The 23,806-nt window shown below is 38.4% G+C and overlaps 1 protein-coding gene across 2 annotated transcripts in view; it reads right to left on the bottom strand.

Annotated features, from left to right (window-relative positions):
- The window catches only part of LOC150088528 (ERO1-like protein beta), a 176,134-nt gene that overhangs the window by 65,599 nt on the left and 86,729 nt on the right, over positions 1-23,806 (bottom strand). For both annotated transcript variants that reach the window (XM_090369548.1, XM_090369551.1), the window contains 2 exons: positions 23,367-23,401; positions 17,638-17,730 (listed from right to left, as the gene is read on the bottom strand). In XM_090369548.1, coding sequence (XP_090225674.1) covers positions 17,638-17,730; positions 23,367-23,401 — 128 coding nt within the window. The remainder of the gene's footprint in view (positions 1-17,637; positions 17,731-23,366; positions 23,402-23,806) is intronic.

Raw genomic sequence — 23,806 nt, 5'->3', positions numbered from 1 at the left:
TTTTTCTTCTCTGCCATATGCCTCATTAGTTCATCTGACATCCATTTTGGCCTAAACCTTGAACAATATTTCTTAGTTGGTATGTAAAGCCTAGTAGCTTCCAAGATAAGTTCTTTGAATGCTTCCCATTTTGAATTTGCTGTTGGTAACATCATCAGTTGGTCCCACTGTATAGAATTTAAATACTGTCTCAGTCCATCGTAGTCGCCTTTACGGAAGCAATAACCCTTCCCTTTACCCCTAATGGTAGTTACCTCTTTGAGTAAATCCCACTTCAGCACACTGTGATCACTGCCACCTAGTGGTTCATTTATCTGCAGATTCTTAATGCATGAAGAATCACTGCTGATAATCAAATCAAGAGTATTGCTCCCTCTAGTTGCCTCCCGAACATGCTGATGTAGAAAACAATCATCCAATAAATCCACAAAAGCCCTGCTAGTGTGTGAGTATCCAGCCCCCAAATTCCAGTCAATATCTGGGAAATTAAAATCTCCCATTATAAGACACTCTGATTTACTGGCCCATTCTATTTCCCTGTACAGTTCCTTATTATACTCATCAGAGTCATTAGGCCTATAGCACACTCCTACTCTCAATTTTGATCTCCCAATGTTTATGTCACACCAAACTGACTCCACACTGCACTGTCCAGCGATGTCGACTGGCTTCACTTCCTTGGTTTTTATGTGTTTCTTAACTAATAGCATAACACCTCCCCCCTTCCTATCCTGTCTATCCTTTCTGTAGACGTTGTACTCCCCAAATTGCAGTTCCGCATCCCTTATATCTGTGTGACACCACGTCTCTGATATCCCAACAATATCTGCCTTCGATGTTTTGAGCAATACCTCAAATTCATCAAATTTATTTACTAAACTCCTAGCATTGGTGTACACGCAAGTATACCTGCACCTGTTTCTATTCTTAGCTACCCTAACACAACCCATGTGTTTACTTGTACCACAATGGCTCCCAGCAGTCTCTGAAATACCATGCATCTTGTTTTTCAGGCTTCTGCTCATTCTAATAGAAGCAGTGCAAGAATCTCTTTCAACTCTGCCAGTGGCTACTGTCAATCTATTGGTCTTTGTCTCCCCCCAAGCTAGCAGTTTTCCGACCCACCTAACACTGCCTCGATAGCATCAGCAAATATTCTTGCACCCTTTCTATTTAAGTGTATCCCATCCCTGTAGAAGCAATCTCTCCTGTTAACAAGTACAGTCCAGGCTGAAAAAAATTCTACCCCTTGAGCCTTGCACAATCTTTCCAGGGCCGAATTGATCGACAAGGCTCTCATCATATACTCCCTCCTATCGTGTCTGGGCAGAATTGCAGACACTTTCAAATTCAACCCTAATTCTCGGCTTTTGTTCAACAGTGACCTGTACTTGTTAAGTAATTCTGCCGGTCTCCTACTCTTAATATTATTAGTGCCAACGTGTACAACTATATCACCTTTTGTGCCCTTAAAAGATGATATTCGCTCTACAACGTCATCAACCTTTGCCCCTGGCAGACATACCCTGGTCCTGTTCCTCCTATCTTTTTTACAAAGCATGTTCCCCGTTTCCCTGACAATAGAGTCACCAACAACTACTAGTTCCTTCGGGACCAGCGCATTCTGCCTTGGGGGTTGTCTCTGTGTCACGCGATGCCCAAGTGCAAGCTCTGGCGTTGATGTGGGCAGCTGAGAGCTTGATGGGCCCCTCAATTTAGTTTCTTCGAGGGCATCCACCCTGTCCTTCAAGCTCTCATATAGGCCCAAAAGAACGCCGAGTTGTTGCCTGATATCAATACACTCCTTGCATCGCGCACACACAAAGACATCCCCCTTGGCAGTATCATGTCCCGTACCCGATTGCTCTGCAAACATCAAGCAAACAGTGCATTTTATAAGGCTGTGAGTCAGAGGACAACTGCCCCCCTCAGTTCTGCTCTGAGCCACAGCACTTCCATTAGCTTGAGCCTTTTGCTTTGCTGCTCTGGTCTGAGTCATGATTCTATTAAGGTCTTTGAGGACCTTCCTCAACAGCAAACTTAGGAAATTAAATTCTATATGGTGCGACTAACTGATGATGTTACCACAGCAAATTCAAAATGGAAAGCATTCAAAGAATTAATCTTGGAAGCTACTAGGCTTTTCATATCAACTAAGAAATATTGTTCAAGGTTTCGGCCTAAATGGATGTCAGATGAACTAATTAGACATGTGGCAGAGAAGAAAATTGCATGCGATACATATAAATTAACAGGCGACACGGAAGCCTATGATAGATATAAGCTGGTCTGTAACCAAGTTACAAAGGAGGTTAGGCAGGTGAAGGCAGATTACGAGAAATCTTTGGCAAAGGATGCAAAGAAAAACAGCAAAGAGTTCTTTACTTATGTAAACTCTAGAAGGAAGGGGATGAATCAGATTGGTCCACTTAACATAGATGGTACGACTATTAATGATTCTGCTCATGTAGCTAACAAACTAAATGAGCATTTTGTATCTTTTTTTTTTTTTTTTTGGTAGTTGTTGGCGCATCAGCTTCTGTGGCCGTAATGCACCTCCCAAGGTTTTTGCAGTACTTTGATCCAAGCCCGAGGCGGGATTCGAACCTGCGACCTTTGGGTTGCCAGGCAGGCACCTTTACCCACCCGGCTAGCCTGGTTGGCATATTTTGTATCTACATTCACACATGAGGAGTTATTCAGGGAGGGATGCCAGAGGTGTATTAAACTCTGGCAGTGAGCTAGATGATTTTGTAATAACTGAGAGTAAAGTGGAGGAGAAATTGTTGAAGATAAATATAAGAATATCACCTGGGGGCGGATGGGATCTATTCAGTTATACTAAAGGAAGCAGCAAAGGAAGTAAGCAAATCCTTAGCCATAATTATGAGAGCTACCTTGGACTCAGAGGAGGTACCTATGGGCAGGAAATGTGCAAATATGACCCCAATTCACAAAGGAAGATCAAAGGGCAAAACAAGTAATTACAGGCCTGTTAGTTTAACTTCTGTTTCAGGGAAATTAATGCAGGCACTGGTTAAAGAAGAACTGCAGGATCATCTAGATAAGACTACATTTATAGCTCAGACACAGCATGTGTTTGTTAAGGGGAAATCTTATCTGACCAATTTGATTGGATACTATGATGAGGTCACAAAGGAACTGGATGCAGGGAATAATTTTGATATCATATACTTGGATCTTAGAAAGGCTTTTGATACTGTTGCACATGGAAGACTGCTGCACAAATTGGAGTGTGGTATTGGAGGCAAATTGCTGGTATGGAATTGCTGGTATGGATAAAGGGATGGTTGAGTGGGAGAAGACAGAGTAATAATCAATGGACACTGCTCTTTGTGGACTAATGCTATTAGTGGAGTCCCCCAAGGTTCAGTGTTGGGTCCATTGTTGTTCTCTGTATTTATTAATGATGGTATATCAGGCATAATGTCTAAGTTTGCAGATGATACGAAGGTTGGCAGGGTTGTTAATGACACTAATGACAGTATGCTACTGCAACAGAATCTAGAAAAGTTGAGCAGATGGGCTGAGAGGTGGCAACTGAAGTTTAACCTTGACAAATGTAAAGTACTGCATATGGGAAGCAGAAATCCTGGAGTAACGTATGAACTATGTGGTACTACGCTGATGGTGGTAGAGAACGAAAAGGACCTGGAGTACTTGTGCAGTCAGATATGAAGTTTCCCGAGCAGTGCAGGCAGTCTGCAAGAGTATCTCATGGTGTCTTGTCAATGATATATAGGAATGAATTTATCTAGCAGGGATAAGGAGGTAATTATCCCCTTGTACAAGGCAATGATCAAGCCACACCTTGAGTACCATATACAGGTCTGGGGGCCTAATTTTAAGAAGGATGTAGGGTTGCTGAAATGAGTACAGAGAAGGGCAAGAAGATTAGTGAATGAAACAAAGGGTTGCTCTTATGAAGAAGGACGTAAGTTTTGCAAAGTACAGTTGCTGGAGACTAGACACCTGTGAGGTGATCTGATTGAGGTGTATCAGGCCTTGAATGGTTTGAGCATGCAATACTAATGGGATTCTTCTTGCTCAGAATAATCACCTGAGAGGGCATAAATTCAAATTGAGAAAAAAAACAGTTGTAGGATAGATGAGTGGAAGTTTGCCTTAGCCAGAGTGTTTTTTTTTTTTTTTTTTATGGAAACCCCAAACACGAGAGGTATTAGAACCTATAGTACTTAGTACCATGCTTGGGTTGGAGGTTGAGAAGACGAAAGAAGATAATTGTTGACATTAGACTTGAACTTCTGTAGACTGCAATTTTTAGAAAATATGTATGAAGGAAGGTTGTTCCAGAAAACAGCAGTAGAATGAATAAACAAGGAAAATGAAAAGTTGGTTCTGTGAGTTTGAAGTTGGACAGTAAATGGATGTTGGCAGCATGTGTTTAGACTATTTTGAAAGAGCAAGCAGGAATTATAGAAGCCAATTCAGAAGAACTGTGTTCATGGAAGTATCTGTAGAAAAGGCATGCAGCAGAAACAGTATGTATATGAGACAGCGAGTGGAGAGACTCTGTGAGAGAGGAGTCATTAATTAACCTAACTGCCCACTTCTGAGTGGAATCTAGAAGCCTGAGAAAGGTTTTGGGGGCACTGCCACAAAGGTGAGAACAATATTCCATAGTAGGGCGGATTTGCGATTTATATAGAGTGAACAGCTGTTTGGAAGAAAAGTAACGCCGAGAGCGAAAGAGAAAACCAAGTTTTTTAGATGCAGAGGAAGCAATATTTGCAATGTGCTTGTGCCAAGAGAGATTAGAGGTCAGATTAATCCCCAAAAGAGATATATCATTTTGCCTAGAAATCGGAGTGTCACCAAAGATAAGCATAGGAGCAGAAGAATCCTTTTTGTGAGATATAAGACAAGAATGACTTTTAGAAGGATTGAATCAACTAAGTTGTCTTTGCCCCACGGAGAATTACTTGGAGATCGGCATTTAAGGAATTGGTAGCAGATATTCGAGAAGTTGAAGCTGATTGAGCAGGACAAGGTTTCTCAAAATGGAAAGTGGAATGCCATGTGCTGTCATCGGCAAAACTATGGATAGGATTTCCAGTCAATGGAAGAAAGTCATTAATATACAAGAGGAAAAGAGTGGGGAAAGAACTGAACCTTGGGGGACACCAGCATTAGTGGAGAAGTAAGAAGACAGAGAGGCATCTACCATCACCGTCAGTGAGCAACCAGAGAGAAAACTGGATAACCAATTACAAAGAACAGTTGGCAGACCATAAGATGGAAGCTTCTTTAGAAGACCTTTATGCCAAACATGATCGAAACCCTTTGAGATGTCAAGAGCAACTGCTTGTTTTTCACTGAACTTTTCCAATGAATTTGTCCAAAAATTGGCAACATAAGCCAGAATATCACCAGTGGATGGACACTGATGGAATTCATACTGGCGATCATTGAACAGACGGAAGGTTTCTAGGTAGTTTAAGAGTTGGTGATTAATTGATTTCTCCAGTACTTTAGAAAGAGTAGAAGTAATTGCAATGGGACGATAACTGGATGGGAAGGATTTGTCACCCTTTTTAGGAACTGGTTGGATATGAGCAAATTTCCAAGCAGAAGGAAAAACACCTTTGGAATAAGAAAGAGAAAAAAGGCGGCAAAGAACAGGAGTAAGTTCAGGAGCACAGGTTTTGAGAACAAGTAGAGAAATACCATCGGGTATTTCTCTACTTGTTCTCAAGATACCAAGATTCGCCAAAATCCTTCTGACATCCTTTTGACAGAAGACCACAGGAGGCACTGAATGGAGTGTTTTGGGAATGGATGAAGGTGTTTTACCAAGATCATTAATACATGGTAGAAAAACGGGATGCTAACAGATCAGCTTTATCCTTGGCTGAAGTGACAACAGAACCATCTGGTTTGGACAGAGGTGGGAGCAGAGATGGGCAAACGTTGCGGCCAATGGCTTTGGCAAGAGACCAGAATGCTCGGTACCATTAGGGCAAGAAGCAAGTTTTCTACTCTTACTCTGTTCAAAATCTAGTTTGGACCGATTAATAACTGCTTTACAATTGTTGCGAGCTTTGGTGTAATCAGAAAATGAAACTGAAGAATTAGAAACAAGCAATTGCGATATGCAACGTTCTTCTCTTGAACAGCCTTAGCACATTTATTGGAAAACCAAGGTTTAGATAAAGGACCAGATTTTAAAGTGGAGTGTGGGATAAAGGATTCCCTTCCTGCAAGAATAATTTCATTGACACAAGACACAATCTGAGCAAACGTTAACATCAGAAGTTTTGAAACAGTAATCCGACCAAGGAAAAGAAAAAAAGAAATCTCGCAGGTAATCCCATTTTCCATTCTTGTGATGCCAAACAATACGAGGTTGGGACTAGCCCTGAGATAAAGGCTCCATTGGAAAAGAGACAATCACCAAGTTGTGATCTTAGGTGCCTAAAGGACCACTCACTTCAAACATGTACTTAGAAGGGTTGTTTGTGAGAAAAACATAAATGCATGTTGGCTGTATGTTTAGGATTGTCCAGTATTCTTGTAGGTAAATAAACAATCTGTGCAAAGTAAAAAAAAAAAAGTAAAGTGCAGCCATTATCAACCCACTGCAGGGTGGAAGCCTCCTCAACAATTCATGTTGAGGGAAATGGACCATAATCTGCCACGCTGGTCCAGTGCGGGTTGGCAGATCGACCGTATTCAGCAGTCAGGGGCTTGAACCCCGGTCTACTCAAAGAGCGTGTGCTACTGCACTCCCGCTCCTGCCCACTCGGCTACGGAGGCAAGGTCATTAGTAATTGCAAAAGCCTCAGCATCTCGACAAGCTGGGTCGGTGCGACTAGAAAACGGAAGCCAGCTGGAGTTCTGAACATTAAAATCACCAAGGAAATTTACCTTGCTGTTAGGAAAGTTGGACTGCAGAAAGTCAAGTTGCAAAGAGAGGAAGTCAAAGAACTCCAAGTGATTAGTGGAGTTGGAAGAATGGTAGAGACAATAGACGAATTTGACACAATGATTTAGAGAGCTTTTAAGCCAGAGAATATCGAAAAGAGGAGATTTCAAATTACCAAGTCTCTGACAGGGAATATCGGAATGGACATATGCACAAGTACCACCTTTGAGGCGAAAGGAATCATATAGCGAATAATTTGGGCAACTGAGATGAGCAGTAGTTGAATCAACTGATAACTGAGATTCTGTCAGAAAAAGTACATGGGGTTTGGCAAACTGCAAGTGGAAATGGACAGCGTTGAGATTATATTGAGACCTAGGAAGTGTTTGGGAGGTTTAGATCGTTTCGTAGATAAGCTTACTCTATTAGTTTGACAATTCATGGTGTATTCAATAGTAAGAAAAAGTGGGGGGGGGGACATGCTGTATGAAGTAATGAAATTTTTGGATATGGCGTACACATGGTAAGAATATACCCAGATCCTTGACATAACGTGGCCTCGAAGCCGCATACACACTGCTCGGACTCCCTCCAGTCACTATCTGGCACAGCAGAGGTAGCAAGATTATACAGTAGCTGATCTAGAAGCCTCCTAAAGAGTTATGAATAGGTTCGGTCCGGTGTACTAACTAGCGGCCGGCCTGTGAACTCTGTTGTGCAGCTGTACCCTCGAAATGTAAGGAAGATTGGATCTCGCCATGATGTTCATCATAACCTCAAAAGTCATCAGTCATACTGCATGATGGAAGAAATGGAGAAGGGTTGACCCGAACTTAGCTCTGGAGACAAAACATGGGTTCCATCACTTCAAGCCTCCAATAAACAAAGTGGTGGTATTGCACCGGCTGATGAGAGTCATCTATCACCTAGTATTGGTAACAGAGGGGCGGCATTCATCCATGTGGTATGGGCGTCACACCTCGACCCCTGCTTACGTTGGTCACCCACAGTGTGCTTGTGTATGGAGGTTATACCTAGGATTACTAACAGTCCCACCATTGTGGAGGTGCAAGCAGAGGATTTGGCTGTCAGAGACTGTCCGGACTTCGCTGAATTTGGTCCATTTGACTTGATGTCACTCAAATATCAGTTCCATCAGCGTTTTAGACTCCCAGGTAGCAAGTACAGCTTGTCTGGCATATCTGAGAGAACGTCTATGACAAACTCAAGGACCAAATTGGATGTTTGATTGCTGGAACAAACTTCCATCTGTTATTGTAGAAGTTGATAGCTTAAATAGATTCAAGGCAGAACTAGACAAACATTTGGAGCAAGTGAATGGGTAAATGAGAAGGTTGTTTTTTTTTTTTTTTTTTTTTTCTGGCTGATGCTGTATAAGCTTGCTTTTTTGCATCATATGCCTTTACTAGTGCTAATGCTAATTCATGGGATACCTGGTTCCTGAGCAACGCGACACTCTCACTGCTTGACAGGTATATAGGTACACTGCATTCATGTAGACAGTAATTCAATGTCGGTATGGATAAACATTGTGAGTTAACCAAATTTGAAAAGGGGATGATAGTGGGTGCCCGACACATGGGGTACTCTATTGTGGAGGTGGTACAGAAATTGCACTATCCCTGTTCGACAGTATCAAGAATATATTGGGAATATGCCATTTCCAGAATAACATTACATTGTGGACAGTGCTGTGGCCAGAGAAAAGTGGTGGATGAACGTGGCCGTCGATGTCTGTCTTGCATTGTTTCAGCCAATCTGAGAGCGACAGTGTCACAAATCACCGTCGACTTCAACAAGGGAGGTCCAGAAATATCTCCACTAAGACCATCAGGCGACCATTAGCCACAACAGAGTCCCATTGCTAACACCACGACACAGGAATCTACGCCTCAACTGGGCGAGATAACTGGCACTGGAACTTGGATGATTGGAGACTGGTCTTCTGGTCCAATGAGTCCCATTTACAGTTATTTCAAGTGGACAGGATCTGGCAAAACCACATGAAGCTATGCACCCGTCATATCAACAAGAAACTGTTCGGGCAGGTGGATGGGTCAGTAATAGTCTGGAGCATGTTCAACTGGCACATGTTGGGACCTATGATATGTCTAGACACATCTCTGAAATGGTCCAGGTTACATGTCCACCCTTGCAGACCATCTGCATCCCTTCATGGTCATCATGCACCCACAGGGTAATAGACACTTCTAGCAGGACAATGCACCTTCCTACAGAGCTGTGGTGATTAGAACATGGTTCAAAGAGCATTCTGCAGATTTTACCACCATGGAATGGCCTTCCCATTCACCGGACACGAACCCTATGGAGCATACTTGGGATGTCGTGGAAAGGTCTGTTCAAATATTAGATCCTCCACCCAGGAATGCAAAGGAATTATGGACAGCGGTGCAGCAAGCATGGATGGCAATACCTGTGGAACATTTTTGTGAACTAGTGGACTCAATGAATCACCGTGTGACTGCCCTTATCCAGGCAAAAGGTGGTCCTACCCGTTACTAGGTAGGTATCCCATGATTTCTGTCCACTCAATGTATATTGATAGTTCATAAAACATAACATCATGATTTCAGCCACTTGAAAGTTTGTAAAATTTCTGAAGATATAAAAGAATTGTCTATAACCTTTGCTTTCAATAAAATTTTTTATAATTCTGTGATGACAACCAGAGTGACACCACATTTCTATTATGCCTACAATATCAGCATTTGATGAGTTAACCAACACTACAAACTCAAATTTATTTACTTATATTATATTTATAGAATGCTCCTTGCAATAGTGTATAAGCAAGTAAATGTGCTCCTGTCTATGTTTTTAGTAACTCATACACTCCCCATGTAATTGTTAAGTCCTCTGTGAATCCCCCCAACAGGCCTTATAATCCCTCCACCTATCATTCCAGTCTGTTGAATGTCCCAATAGAAGCACTGCAAGAATCAATTTTGCCTCTGCTTGCAGTTTGTCATTATAATATCAATGCTACTATATTAGTCTATGTATCTCCTATCCCCAAATTAGCAGTTCACAAATCCCCCATGCCAAACATTGCCTATCAACAAATATTTTTACAGCCTCATTAATTTAAATGCATAACTGCCAACTTTTTTTTTTAAAGTCTACACTGCATTAGAAATTAAATTTCACTGGCAAAAAACACATTTTATATTAAAATACAAGCACAGGATTGTTTACTAGTACAGTATGCTTTAAACTTAAGCTTATCTAATGTTTGTTTGTCTGTCTGTCTGTCAGTTTATGATTAAATATTCTATTAGACTTCAAATGATTTTGATTGATTCAAGAAAGATATTGTTGCAGACTTTGCCCTCTTCAGAAATGTAGAGTCAAAGTTTTGTTCATAACAATGGCCCTGCTGTCTAGATTTGACTGGAACATTTCTAAAGATAGGAGTATTTCTAAAGCTTGACCACATTGAGATCTGAACTCTTCAGATCTCTTTCTGGTGAAAGATATCCAAAGTTTTTGTTTTTCTAACCTGACTGAAAATTCTCTCACACTCAGCACTATGAGAATTGTTAAAAAGCCAAGAATAACTTCAATAATTTATTATATTTCAACTAATGACCACTGTATATCAATCTGACAAAACTGATGCTGCAAAACATCTACTGCTTCATCTATTTTTATCTTTAATGATGGCAAAAAGTACTGGAAACTAGTCCACAAAAATTTTTAATTTTGAAAATGCTGCACTACTAACTGATGAAATTTATGCTACCTCAACATTTATAAGAATATTTTTCATTGAGATTTTGTGCACTATGTAGTCATATTCAGCCATAATGTAATTCCTCACTGAGATAAAGAACAGAATATTCTCTTGTTTTAGAACCTCCACAACCTTGATAGTAGAAATGGCTATGACTAAATCAGAATCACTCTTCTGATTTATTCTGCTATAGTAATCAATTTCCAAATTGGAATATTTGAAAACTGTTGATAAAAATAAATTTGCACATAATATTCTTCAATGCAACTAGGAGTAATGACATCAGTAAGTGGATATGAGATATGCTGGATTGAAAAGGTATGTTTGAATTTCAAATGTTGGCATGACATTTAAAGGAAACAAGCAAATTGCTTTATTTGGGCCAGAAAAAAGCAATTGACAAACTGCACAAGTGAGGATAACATGCCTAGGATTATCAGCTTGCTTGGCCTGTTTAAGATTGCTTTCACCAGAAGTTTGCAATTCAGAAGTTCTTTTACTTGAGTTCATCAATTTGTCCTCTTTCAAAACTTGGGGATCATGAACTGGATTTCAAGAAGGAGTCAGTGGCACTCAGGAACCCTGAATGCCACTACATGGCCTGTACCACCATTCAGTAGCTTTGGAAATGCAACACACTAAATTGTTTGAGCATGCACTACATTCTGGAATGCAGCCAAATGTCACTGCACCCAGGTTCCAGACTGCCAAGGACTCCTCATGAAGGGTTCACATATTTCTATTACTGCAACACAAATTATGCTTTATATCTGTTAGGAACCATATGTGCAGGAAAACTCAAAAGAACCAAACCACAAACAATTCAAAGAAATTATTTTTGGGGAATATCTCCTGACCAATAAGAGATTGCATACTGTCAGTAAAGGATGTATGAGATGGCTATAAGGATTATTTTCCAATTCATTATGTAGTTTATAAAATTTGTTAAAATTGTCAAGAATGGGTTTCATAAAGCAAATTTTATATTTGTAAAATCTGTTTAAGCTAACAGTTACGATTATCTGTTATAATCTGTAGACATAAGCTTCAAAATCTTTTTTTTTTTACATCAGTGGCATGCATCATTGAAATTGTTTAAACCTATATTTCCTTTTGGCATTTCCACATAGTAGTAAATGTCTACTAGTATTCATCCACTCACAGGAAGGCATGCAAATTAATCAGACGACAAGAACCACCAAGTGCTCAATCTCCCCTTTTAATACCACTGCCACTCTGGTTTTTAGTTAATAGTGCAATATTAACACTTAGTGCCAAAAAAGTTTTAAAGGAATCCCACATGCTTTCAGGTCATTCAGAAGTTGCCCAAGGTTGTTCCCTGTAGAGTCACCTTCCAATATTGGCACTATGATCAAGCTTCTTTTGATTTGAGCATTTTTTAAATTTAATTTTTTTTCTTTTTACAAAGGTCACCAACAATGGGATACAGCTTGGAATCACTTTGATTATTGCTATTTCTATCTGTAGCAATCAAAAATGAGCATTTATCAAAACCTTCACTACTCTTTTTTCCCTAACTGTGAGATTTCAATAACAATGCCTGTATCTTTGTTCTTTTACAACCATATTTTTTGCTATTTTGCTATCAGAAAACAAGTTTCTGAATGCGCCTGAATGATCAGCACAATTCGGAGAAAGATTACGTTTTATGACAAAAGTTTCAAATAATCTTTCAGCACCTATGGCATCAATGTCACCACAAAAAACATTTTTTTTTAGCATTAGCATTAGTAGCAGCATATGATGCAAGAAAGCAAGCTTATATACAGGGCTGCTGCAAGTATGCTTACCTCACGTAAGTGTCACTTACGGGCAGCAGTTCAGGAGGGTGCCAAAAAAAAAGTTTTGACATATACAAGTCGGACCTCTGTTTAAAAAACTTTATAGAGAAATTTGATTTTTAGTGATTTTTTAAATTCCCATGAGTAATCACATTTATAATAGTTTCAGTAGAATGAAGAACATTTCCATATAATGAGCAGATTATGAGAAACTTTACAGGGAATGCATTGTTTCACCTATTAAGTCAATTAGTCCTGCTGCTAAGCACAAATTAAGAGCCAAAGGATTACTATTCTGCAACTTAAAGTTACAGGCGGGCCTCGATTAACGCGATTAATTCGTCCCGCGAGCGCATCGCGCTAAACGGAAACACGTTAATCGAATATAATAACCAATAGCAAAAATTATAATTAGCATTAGTAGCTTTCTTGCATCATATTGGCATATGATGCAAGAAAGCAAACTTATTCAGCATCAGCCAAAAAAAAAAAAAAACACACACCACTCCCATTTCACCCCTCCGTTCGTTCGAAATACCTGTCCAGTTGAGCTTTAAATTTGTTTAGGCTATCAACTTCAACAACAAGTGATGGAAGTCGGTTCCACCAACCAACCACCCGCTGGCCAAAGGCAAATTTCCGCACATCTATCCGACATCTGTCCTTCCTCAATTTGAATTTATGCCCTCTGAGGTGATTATTCTGAGCAAGATGAAGAATCCCATTGGCATTGAGCATGCTCAAACCATTCAAAGCCTTATACACCTCTATCAGATCCCCTCGCCGGTGCCTAGTCTCCAGACTCTGTAATTTGCAAAACTTAAGCCTTTCTTCGTAAGAGCAACCCTTTGTTCCATTCACTAATCTTGTTGCCCTTCTCTGTACCCGTTCCAGCAGGCTCTACATCCTTCTTGAAATGAGGCCTCCAGACCTGTATACAGTACTCAAGATGTGGCCTAACCATTGCCGTATACAAGGGAATAATCACCTCCTTATCCCTGCTAGAAAAATTCCTGTATATCATTGACAAGACACTATGAGCTACTCTTGCAGCTCGTCTGCACTGCTCAGAGAACTTCATATCTGCCTGCACAATTACCCCAGGTCCTTTTCATTCTCCACCACTGTCAGTGTAGTACCGCAGAGTTGATACGTTGCTCTGGGGTTACTGTTTCCCATATGTAGTACTTTACATTTGTCAATGTTAAACTTCATTTGCCACCTCTCAGCCCATCTGTTCAACCTTTCCAGATCCTGTTGCAGCAGCATAGCACCAGTAGTGTCCTTAACAACCCTGCCAACCTTTGTATCATCTGCAAACTTGGACATTAAACTTGATATCCCATCATCAATATCATTCATAAACACCGAAAACAACAACGGACCCAACACTGAACCCTGAGGAACTCCACTAATAACATTAGTCCACGTTGAGCAGTGTCCATTGATTACCACTCTCTGTCTTCTGCCACTCAACCATCCCCTTATCCATAGCAGCAATTTGCCTCCAATGCCACACTGCTCCAATTTGTGCAGCAGTCTTCCATGTGCAACAGTATCAAAAGCCTATCTAAGATCCAAATATATAATATCAAAGTTATTCCCTGCATCCAGTTCTTTTGTGACTACATCATAGTATCCAATCAAATTGGTCAGGCAAGACCTGCCCTTAACAAAACCATGCTGCGTCTGAGCTATAACTGAATTCTTGTCTAGATGATCCTGCAGTGCTTCTTTAACCAGTGCCTCCATTAATTTACCTGGAACAGAAGTTAAACTAACAGGTCTATAATTACTTGTGTCAGCCTTTGATCCTCCTTTGTGAATTGGGGTTACATTTGCACAACTCCAGTCTATGGGTACCTCCCCTGAGTCCAAAGAAGCTCTCATAATTATGGCTAGGGGTTTGCTTACTTCCTTTGCTGCCTCCTTTAATATAACTGGATAGATCCCATCCACCCCAGGTGCCTTTTTTATGTTTATCCTCAACAATCTCTCCTCCACTTTCCTCTCAGTTATTACAAAATCATCCAGCTCACTGCCAATGTTTACTTTACCTACATCATTCTCCTTCCTGAATAACTCCTCATGGGTGAATGTAGATGCAAAATACTCGTTTAGATTGTTAGCCACCTGAGCAGGATCCTCAACTGTTGAACCATCAATATCCAGTGGACCAATCTGATTCATCCCTTTCCTTCTTGAGTTTAAATTGTAAAGAACTCTTTTCTGTTTTTCTTTGCATCCTTTGCCAAGGATTTTTCGTAGTCTGCCTTTGCCTGCCTAATCTCCTTTGTGACTTGGTTACAGACCAACTTATATGTATCATAGGCTTCCATGTCACCCATTAATTTGTATGTATCCCATGCATTTTTCTTCTCTGCCACATGTCTCATTAGTTCATCTGACAACCATTTAGGCCTAAACCTTGAACAATATTTCTTAGTTGGTATGTAAAGCCTGGTAGCCTCCAAGATTAGTTCCTTGAATGCTTCCCATTTTGAATTTGCTGTTGGTAACATCATCAGTTGGTCCCTGTATAGAATTTAAATACTGTCTCAGACCATCATAGTCGCCTTTACGAAAACAAAAACCCTTCCCTTTACCTCTGATGGTAGTTACCTCCTTGAGTAAATCCCACTTCAACACACTGTGATCACTGCCACCTAGTGGTTCATTTATCTGCAGATTCTTAATGCATGAAGAATCACTACTGATAATCAGATCAAGAGTATTGCTCCCTCTTGTTGCCTCACGAACATGCTGATGTAGAAAAGAATCATCCAATAAATCCACAAAAGCCTTGCTAGTGTGCGAGTGACCAACCCCAAATTCTAGTCAATATCCGGGACGTTAAAATCCCCCATTATAAGACACTGATTTACTGGCCCACTCTATTTCCCTGTACAGTTTTTTATTATACTCATCAGAGTCATTAGGCCTATAAAACACTCCTACTCTCAACTCTGATCTCCCAGTGCTTATGTCACACCAAACTGACTCGACACTGCCCTGTCCATCGATGTCGACTGGCTTCACTTCCTTGGACTTTATGTGTTTCTTAACTAATAGCATAACCCCTCCTCCCCTCCTGTCCTGTCTATCCTTTCTATACACATTGTATTCCCCAAATTCCAGTTCCGCATTACTTATATCTGTGTGACACCACGTCTCTGATATCCCAACAATATCTGCCTTTGATGTTTTGAGCAATACCTCAAATTCATCAATTGGTCCTTGACCTTTTGGAATGTACATAAAGAATTTTAAAAATACCTTTTAAATAACTTTTTAACTGTATATAATGTAAAAGATAATGAAAATAATTATGGAATTAAATGTTTATTGCATAAAACAACGGTTTTTAAACTGTGTGCCGCGGAATATTTTAAATTTTCAAGGGAAACACAGCGATACTCGACATCTGTCGGACACCGCGGGAACTACTAGCTCGAGGTAGTTCACAGTTTCAGCATTTCTTATTAAGTTGTTTGGACCTAACTACTAAACGAAACTGTTAGGTATTTCTTTTGGTCTGGGTGCGCCTTGAAAAAATTACTGAGACATTAAAGGCGCCGTGAACCGAGAAACTTTGGGAACCTCTGACATAAAATACACAATGAAGAAATTACTGTTTGCGGAAATATTTGAACAGTGTTTACTTTCTCTTTTCATCGATCAATTTCCGATAGCTGACAACAATCTTCTCTGGGCCCTGGCGAAATAAATATCGCAGAGAACATCAAACCTTTTGTTTGAGGTTCTATGCGATACGAAAGATTTCATCTAATTCTTTTACCGTTATCTCCTTCACGGTAACATTTTCATCTGGCTCATTTGAATTTTTAAATGCAAGTCTGCATTGACTTTATTAGCAGGAGACAAACAAGTCTTCTTCCGATGGTTGATGGAACACACCGAGGCGGGCAGCAGGCAAACGTTTGTTTATTGGCTGTACGACTCGCGGTTAGCTTAACGCGCGATTCAAATCTTTTTCAACTATCGCATAAAACAAAAAAGATTGCGTTAATTGGAAATTTGCATCGTGTAAAGTGAAAAGTGGTATCATTTTTCAAATAGCGTTAACTGAATATCGCGTTAATCGAACTCGCGTTATGCAAGGCCTAGCTGTACTCTTAAAACCTATCCAACCACTTGTCCCACATACCCAGAAGTCATGCTGGTCATCTGATTGGTTTTATGCAATCAGCCCGACTTCCATTGTTTACCAGTATTCAACACAACAGGCAAATAATTCATTTGAAATAAAACACGAATTACAGGCACATTAATTTGCTTATGTATTTCATATTTATATTATTTATATTTTGCAGTTATAAAATCTTTTTCTTCAAGTTCTCTGTCCTCAGGCAGGTTCAGGGCTCCATTGACGCCATGCTTCTCTATCTTGTGCTATACTTTTAATTCCTGCATATCCCCTTATCATCCAATCCATCATTCCATTCTCCTCCCACACATCTACCCCTCAATCCCTTTCCTCAGCATGCTTTCTCTTCTCAATACATGTCCTATAAAGTTATTTTGTCTCCTTAATTCTTTACAAATGTTCTCTCTCCTACTTTCCATAAAATCTCTTTTTCACTCTGTCCATCCATTTCACCTTTCCATTCTCTTCTACACTCACACCTCGAAAGCTTCTAGGCATCTAATCTCTTTTTTCCCAGTGTCCATGTCTCGGAGCCATATAGTACAACAGTCCATATTAATGTTTTCATCATTTGCTTTCTTAATTCCCCCTTGAAATTTCTTCCCAATAGTTCTTTTCTATTACTAAATGCTTATTTCCCATTGTAATTCTGGTTTTTATTTCTTCCAGGCTTTTCCCAATTTCTGTCATTATGGATATATTATAAGCATACTAAAGTTTTCATAATATAAATGGAAGATTTTACAAAAATGTATTGATCTTTTTCACCATGAGAGAGAGAGAGATCAATATCTTTTATTACTCATAAAAATAAGAAGTGTTACAATGTTTGCAGTGCACATTAGATATGCTTTATTAAAAAAATCTTTGTTTTTATTTTATGCAATCCTGATTTGCTTAGCTCATTATAAATAAATTGAAGTCCTACTTTAAACAATATTAACATTAAAATTATTCAAAATTAAACTAAAAATATTTCTCTTACCTGGAAAATAATATATAGATGATAAGTGTATACTAATACTTGTATGAAGACCAGAAATTGCACGATAAAATGCCCTTTTTTCAATACACATTGCTGTTATTTAAAACAAAAATGAAATATTAAATTACATTATGGTGTATCAAATTTATAAAATACAAGGTTGCTATTACTGATTTGAATTAAGGGATGTATAATGTTATGTTTAATTTAATTCTTATATCTTAAAATATTAAAAGTAACCTAAACTGCATTAAATAAAAAGAATTAGTAAAATGAAGAAATATAAAATAAACACTAAAATGGAACATGAACATCATTTCAGATTGTGCTTAGACATAAAAGCAGTCAAATAACAATTACTGGTCTTTACATACTTTTATGTGGTGTCATCAACAGTTACCTAAATGAAAAGTATGTTATTTGTTATATTTCACTGGACGAAAGGAAAACTGATTGTTTTTTTTTTTTTTTTTTTAGTTAGTTGTTGGCACATCGGCTTCTGTGGCCATAATGCACCTCCCAAGGTTTTTTCAGTACTTTGATCCAAGCCCGAGGCGGATTCAAACCCACGACCTTTGGGTTGCCAGGCAGGCACTTTACCCACCCGGCCAGCCCGGTTGGCAACTAATTGGGTGTGAGTATTGTGTTTGTAATCCAAAAGTTCCCAGACTGAGTTGATCGATAAAAAGAAAAAAGGCTTGCTTTTGTTACTAATTACAGTTGTCCTTTTCGAAGTAGTCCACTTGTCAGTTTATGCACCGAGTCCAGCATTTCTGCCACTGCTGAAACTGATTTTTTGAGATTGCATGCAGGGCTCTTGGTGATTCTTCCTCAATTTTCAGAACTTTGTTTGAGCATCTTGTACATTTCTGATATGTTTTCCCAAGTTTGAAGGAAAATTTCATGCAAATGCATTGTTCCTTCAAATCAGCCATTTCACAAATAAATGAAATCATCAATTGTACTTAAAAAAAACAGCTGGCTATACCAGCAAAATTCACAAGATTGACTTGGAAGATACTAATGTAGAAGCACCTAATGGCAGAATGCTCTACTATTTGCAGTCCATGCAGGCTGCCAGTCTGGGAACTTTTGGATATGCCCTCGTATAATGGGATGCTCTAATACAGAGAAGTGTCAACTATATATTCATATATAACTAATATATCGCAGACCGGGCTAGCCAGGTAGGTAAAGTGCCTGCCTGGCAACCCAAAGGTCGCGGGTTCGATTCCCGCCTCAGGCTTGGATCACAGTAAAATGCAAAAACTTTGGGAGGTGCATTATGGCCACAAAAGCTGATGCGCCAACAACTAACAAGTAAAAAAAAAAAAAACAAAAAAAAAAAAAATCATTACTATTTCTTGGATGATATATACATTTGTGTGTGCATATATGTGTTTGTGCATGTGTGTGAGCGCATGCACACACACACACACACGTGCACGCACATACACGCGCATGCACACACACAGGGTATAAATTTAAATTGAGAAAGAATGGTTGTATAGTAGATGTGCTCTACTAAATACAACTCTGAATTTGTAACAATGAATAAGATTTAATAGGAGCAAAAATTGCTTTTTTTTTACATAATACATTTTTATCTTCATTTTGCAAATGAAGTGTTAAAAAAAATCTTTTACAAACTTCATTTGCTCATCTCATACTCTTTGGCTATAGGCACATTTCAGTATGCACATCTACTATACAACCATTCTTTCTCAATTTAAATTTATACCCTGTGTGTGTGCATGCGCGTGTATGTGCGTGCACGTGTGTGTGTGTGTGTGCATGCGCTCACACACATGCACAAACACATATATGCACACACAAATGTATATATCATCCAAGAAATAGTAATGATGCCTCCTTATGTCATTTTTCCATACTAATACTAAGGGTGCTCTGTACTCTGGAACTTGGTACTAAGTTTGTGGTTAGCTAATGATAAGTCTGATTGCCATAAGATAGCGTACATGGATGATTTGGTGCAGGGTAAATCTAGGCAGCAAATTGAGGATAAAATAGGTATAGTTGTTGATAGTCATGTTCAGTGGGCTTTGGACAATAAACTGAAGATTTCTACTAATAAAACTGCTATGATGCTTACTAAAAGTAGGCTCGACTACAATAGACATCCTAAAGTAGTTATTGATAATAAGCAGATACCTCTTGTTCCTCATGTTAAATACCATGGAGTTGTATTAGATGACAGTTTTACTTTTACTGCCCACATAGAGTATTTGGCAAATAAGGTTAGAAATTTTTATAGCCTCCATAGTTAAAATTACAAGGAAAGACTGGGGGCTGAATAAGGTTCTTTGGCTGTATTATAAATCCATATTTTTGCCTATTGTGTCTTACACAGGTTAAAACTGTTAAGTTCAGAAATAAAATAAATTCTCTGCAGAGAACCACGTTATTAACTATATCGAGAGCATGTAAAACTGTTTCCACCAATGCCCTGCAGGTTATTGCAGGGGCTCTTTCTTTAGTTCTTTATATTGTTTATAGGGCATTTAGCTATTATACTAGGAAGGGTAGACAATAACTTTTTTGAATGTTACTAATGATATTGGAACATATCTGATAAGAGTGATTGGAACATATCTGATAAGAATACAATGCTTAAATTAATTAGTATATGGCAAAGTAGGTGGAATAAGTGAGACAAGAGTTGTGACTGGGATGTTTATACCTAATGTGACCTTTACCATTGATCATAAGAAAAATAAGTGGTTTAACATGAATATGGAAACTTCCTATTTAATAACTGGTCATGGGTCTTTGAGAAATAAATTATGTGAGTTAGGATTAGTGTCTGATCCACATTGTGTTTGTCAAGTGTTAGAGTCTTGGGATCATGTGCTGTTCGATTTTCCAATTTATGAGCATTTATCGATTTTCCAATTTATGAGTTTACTGATGCAGGATTATGTCTAGGGTTTGTGGGGGTCGGGGATTAGGGTTTTTTTTTTTTTTTTGTGTTCCCACACTCCTTGCTTGAGGGATTTTTTTTTTCCTGGCATCAGAGAGTTGGCTGATGCAGGATTAGTCCCTCTCTGCAAGGAATGCAGGAATATTTATTTATTATTTATTTTTTTAAATTTTTATTTAGTTATTTATTTTTTTATTAATTAATTTAATTAATATTATTATTTCCCCCCCCTGGTGTGAGCAGCCAGGGGGTGGTGATGGCTCCCAATGGCATTGCACTCCATCCATTGGGAGCAGAGTTGATGCTTGATGTACAGTTAGTAAAGTAGTAATGTTTGCCACCTGGTTCCCCATCCCTGGGCTCTAATGAGCCCAGCGATGGGGAACCAGGTGGCAAACACCCCCTGTGGGTGTTTCCCCCCACTGGTGGCGGAGTGGCCTGTTTTTTAGATTCCATTTAATACAGAATATATGGTGGTTTTTTGTTGTTATTTTGGTTTTTTTTTAGGAGCATTAGCAACTAAGGCTATATTGCTTCGGGGATATGCGGTGGTCAATCCCTGACCTTTCCACATCCTCCATATTTGGTGGTCACGGGCTCGAACCCCGGTCTGATCAAGAAGCGTGTGCTATGCACTGCTGCTCCTGCCCACCTAGCTATGGAGGTGCCCAATATATGGTGGAGATGGACACTTGTCTAGGTGCCACCATAGACAATTGATACAATGTGTTCAATGTACTTGCAGTAAAAGCCTTATAAATGTCAAAAAAGAAAAAAAAAAAAAAACTGCCATATCAAGGCTGCTTGAAAATAATCTCATCTACCCATGTGTATTGTGTCCATAAAGTGCATGTGTTCTCTGGTCAGTTTTCCTATTTTGCTGGACGAAAATGTAAGTTTCGGGGGAGAAGGACCTTACTGTTCTTTCCTGAGACTGACTAACTCAGTCATAGAGTGAAAAAAGCCTATAAAAGTTGCTTATAAATGTCAAGAGATAATGCTTGAGTTTTGTGAATTTTTCAATCGTTACTGATTTTTAATAAACTTAATGTAAAAGTTTGATGAAACTCAAACAGTTGCCCTTAACATTTATAATGCTGTTGTTCGTGTTTGGCATGAAACCTTCACAGTTTACTAGGTAAGCTTCCATCTTATCATCTCTCTTCTGTTTTTTTGCAACTAGGTAGTCAAATGCATTCTCAATCTGTCTCTTCTAAATTTTTTTTTAACTAATGCTGGAGTTCCCAAAGGCAGAATCTCTTCTTTTGCCCCACTCTTTCTGAATAAACAGCTACAACTGCTCAACTATCCATTTTAAATAAGATATTTAAATGCTGATTGCTAAGTAATTCTCTAGTGGGGAAAAGAAAAGCTAGTTAACTTCAATCCTTCTTAAACTCAGTTCTGTCTTATTACTTGAAAAAAAAAAAAAAAAGAAAAAAAAAGATGTTTCTGCTCCATGATTATCTTCAACAAGACTCAGATTTCTAGAGAAGATCACCTATCTTAATCAGGAATAACTATGATAACAAGAAATAATCTTTATAATCTTTAAAATTAGGTTTTCGTTTTTGCTCTTGTCTTCTACACAGCTATTGATTCTGTTAAAAATCACAAATCCACCCTACCATGGAATATTGTTTCTGCATCTTAAGTGTATGCCCCCAAGAGTTCCCTTTCCTATAATACTCCCAAACTCTATTCAAAAGAAAGCTTTTTAGATAAATTAATAATTACTCATTCACAAACTCACACAACTCCCAATGACACAGAAACTAAGTCTTCTATAGGCACCGTTTCTTTTGAATTAGCATTTGCAATTCCACCTCTTTTTTTCAAACTCAGTCCAAACACGTGCTTCACATAGTCAACATATATTCACTGTTCAACTCGAAATTCAGACCTTTTCTTTACAGGTGTTATCCATCCAAAAATAAACTATTTACACACTTTGTAAACCATGATAAATAATTTTAATAAATAAGCCTTATATTAAAAACCCTTTACCAGGTTCTTTTTCATAAGCATAAGTCAGAACAAGCATACAGCAATAGGAATTTTGTGGTAATGGGGAGATGAGACTTTGAAAAAAGAAAAATAAAAGAAGCCTTCTACATTAAAAATATTAGCATTATGGCTTTAAACAGAAACAAGGGGAAAAATATAGGGGAGCTGTGGAATGGTCCTTTCAACAATAAAATTAAGTAGGAACTAATAGCATATGGTGGGAGGGTGCTGGGAAATGTGAGGCTGTGAGAAAGAACATTACACACTAGATTTTAAACGCCTCATGTGATATGACATCCGCAGTTAGAGAAAAGCCTTTGGATTCCTTGTTCTGACTCATTATACATGTGAATGAGAACCCAGTAAAGAGTTAGTAATGTAATGCTCACAGTGTACAAAGTGTGTGATTAGTTTATTTCTGGATGAGCCTTCCTTTCTATCAAAATCAACATAATTACAATTTATAGAAATTCAAGTTCAACAACAAGGAGAAGCTTATGTTTACATGGTATTAGAGTATTATAAATTCAAATATCTTTTTATGTTTGGGAGGATCCCATTAAAAAAAATAAAACCATGTACTTTATTCATACAAAATAATAATAATTATTCATGCAAATTGACCATGATCTTACTAAGGAAACTACAGGTATTAAAACTCTTTATCATTATCCACTTGAAATACCCTGGATATGGACTTTACTCATGGTTTCTATCCTATATGATAAATTTATATTTTTTCTATATAAATTTTTGATAATAAATTTTTTGACAAACTTACTGTTAACATTTTTTTCTATTTGGGAATCAGCTGGTCTAAAAAAAAAAAAAATCTTTACATAATTATTTAAAAATATGCTTATTATCATAAATTATACTATTATATTAATAACGATTACACAATAATAATAAACAATTTTTATAGGAGCCAAATGCATGCATAAATTTTTAACTAATGGTCTCTAGAAAAAATATTTTCATTGTAATAACAATAATATTATATAATACCATTGCAAAAATTCATAAAATTTATCATAAACTGACAATCAAGATAACCCATGTTTAGTCTCTAGAGCAAAGTTTCCGGCATCCCCCTCCCCCCATACTTCTCCTTCAACCCTAACCCAAGCACGGTACTAAGTACTATAGGTTCTAATACCTCTCGTGTTTGGGGTTCACATAAAAAAAAAAAAAAAAAATCTTAGTTTAATTTAAGCTTAT

Source organism: Mastigoproctus giganteus, chromosome 3 (assembly GCF_048544385.1).
Source record: "Mastigoproctus giganteus isolate SK-2022 chromosome 3, ASM4854438v1, whole genome shotgun sequence".
NCBI lineage: Eukaryota > Metazoa > Arthropoda > Arachnida > Uropygi > Thelyphonidae > Mastigoproctus > Mastigoproctus giganteus.
The sequence above is the reverse complement of the archived record's forward strand: the minus strand, read 5'-3'. Positions and strand labels throughout refer to the sequence as shown.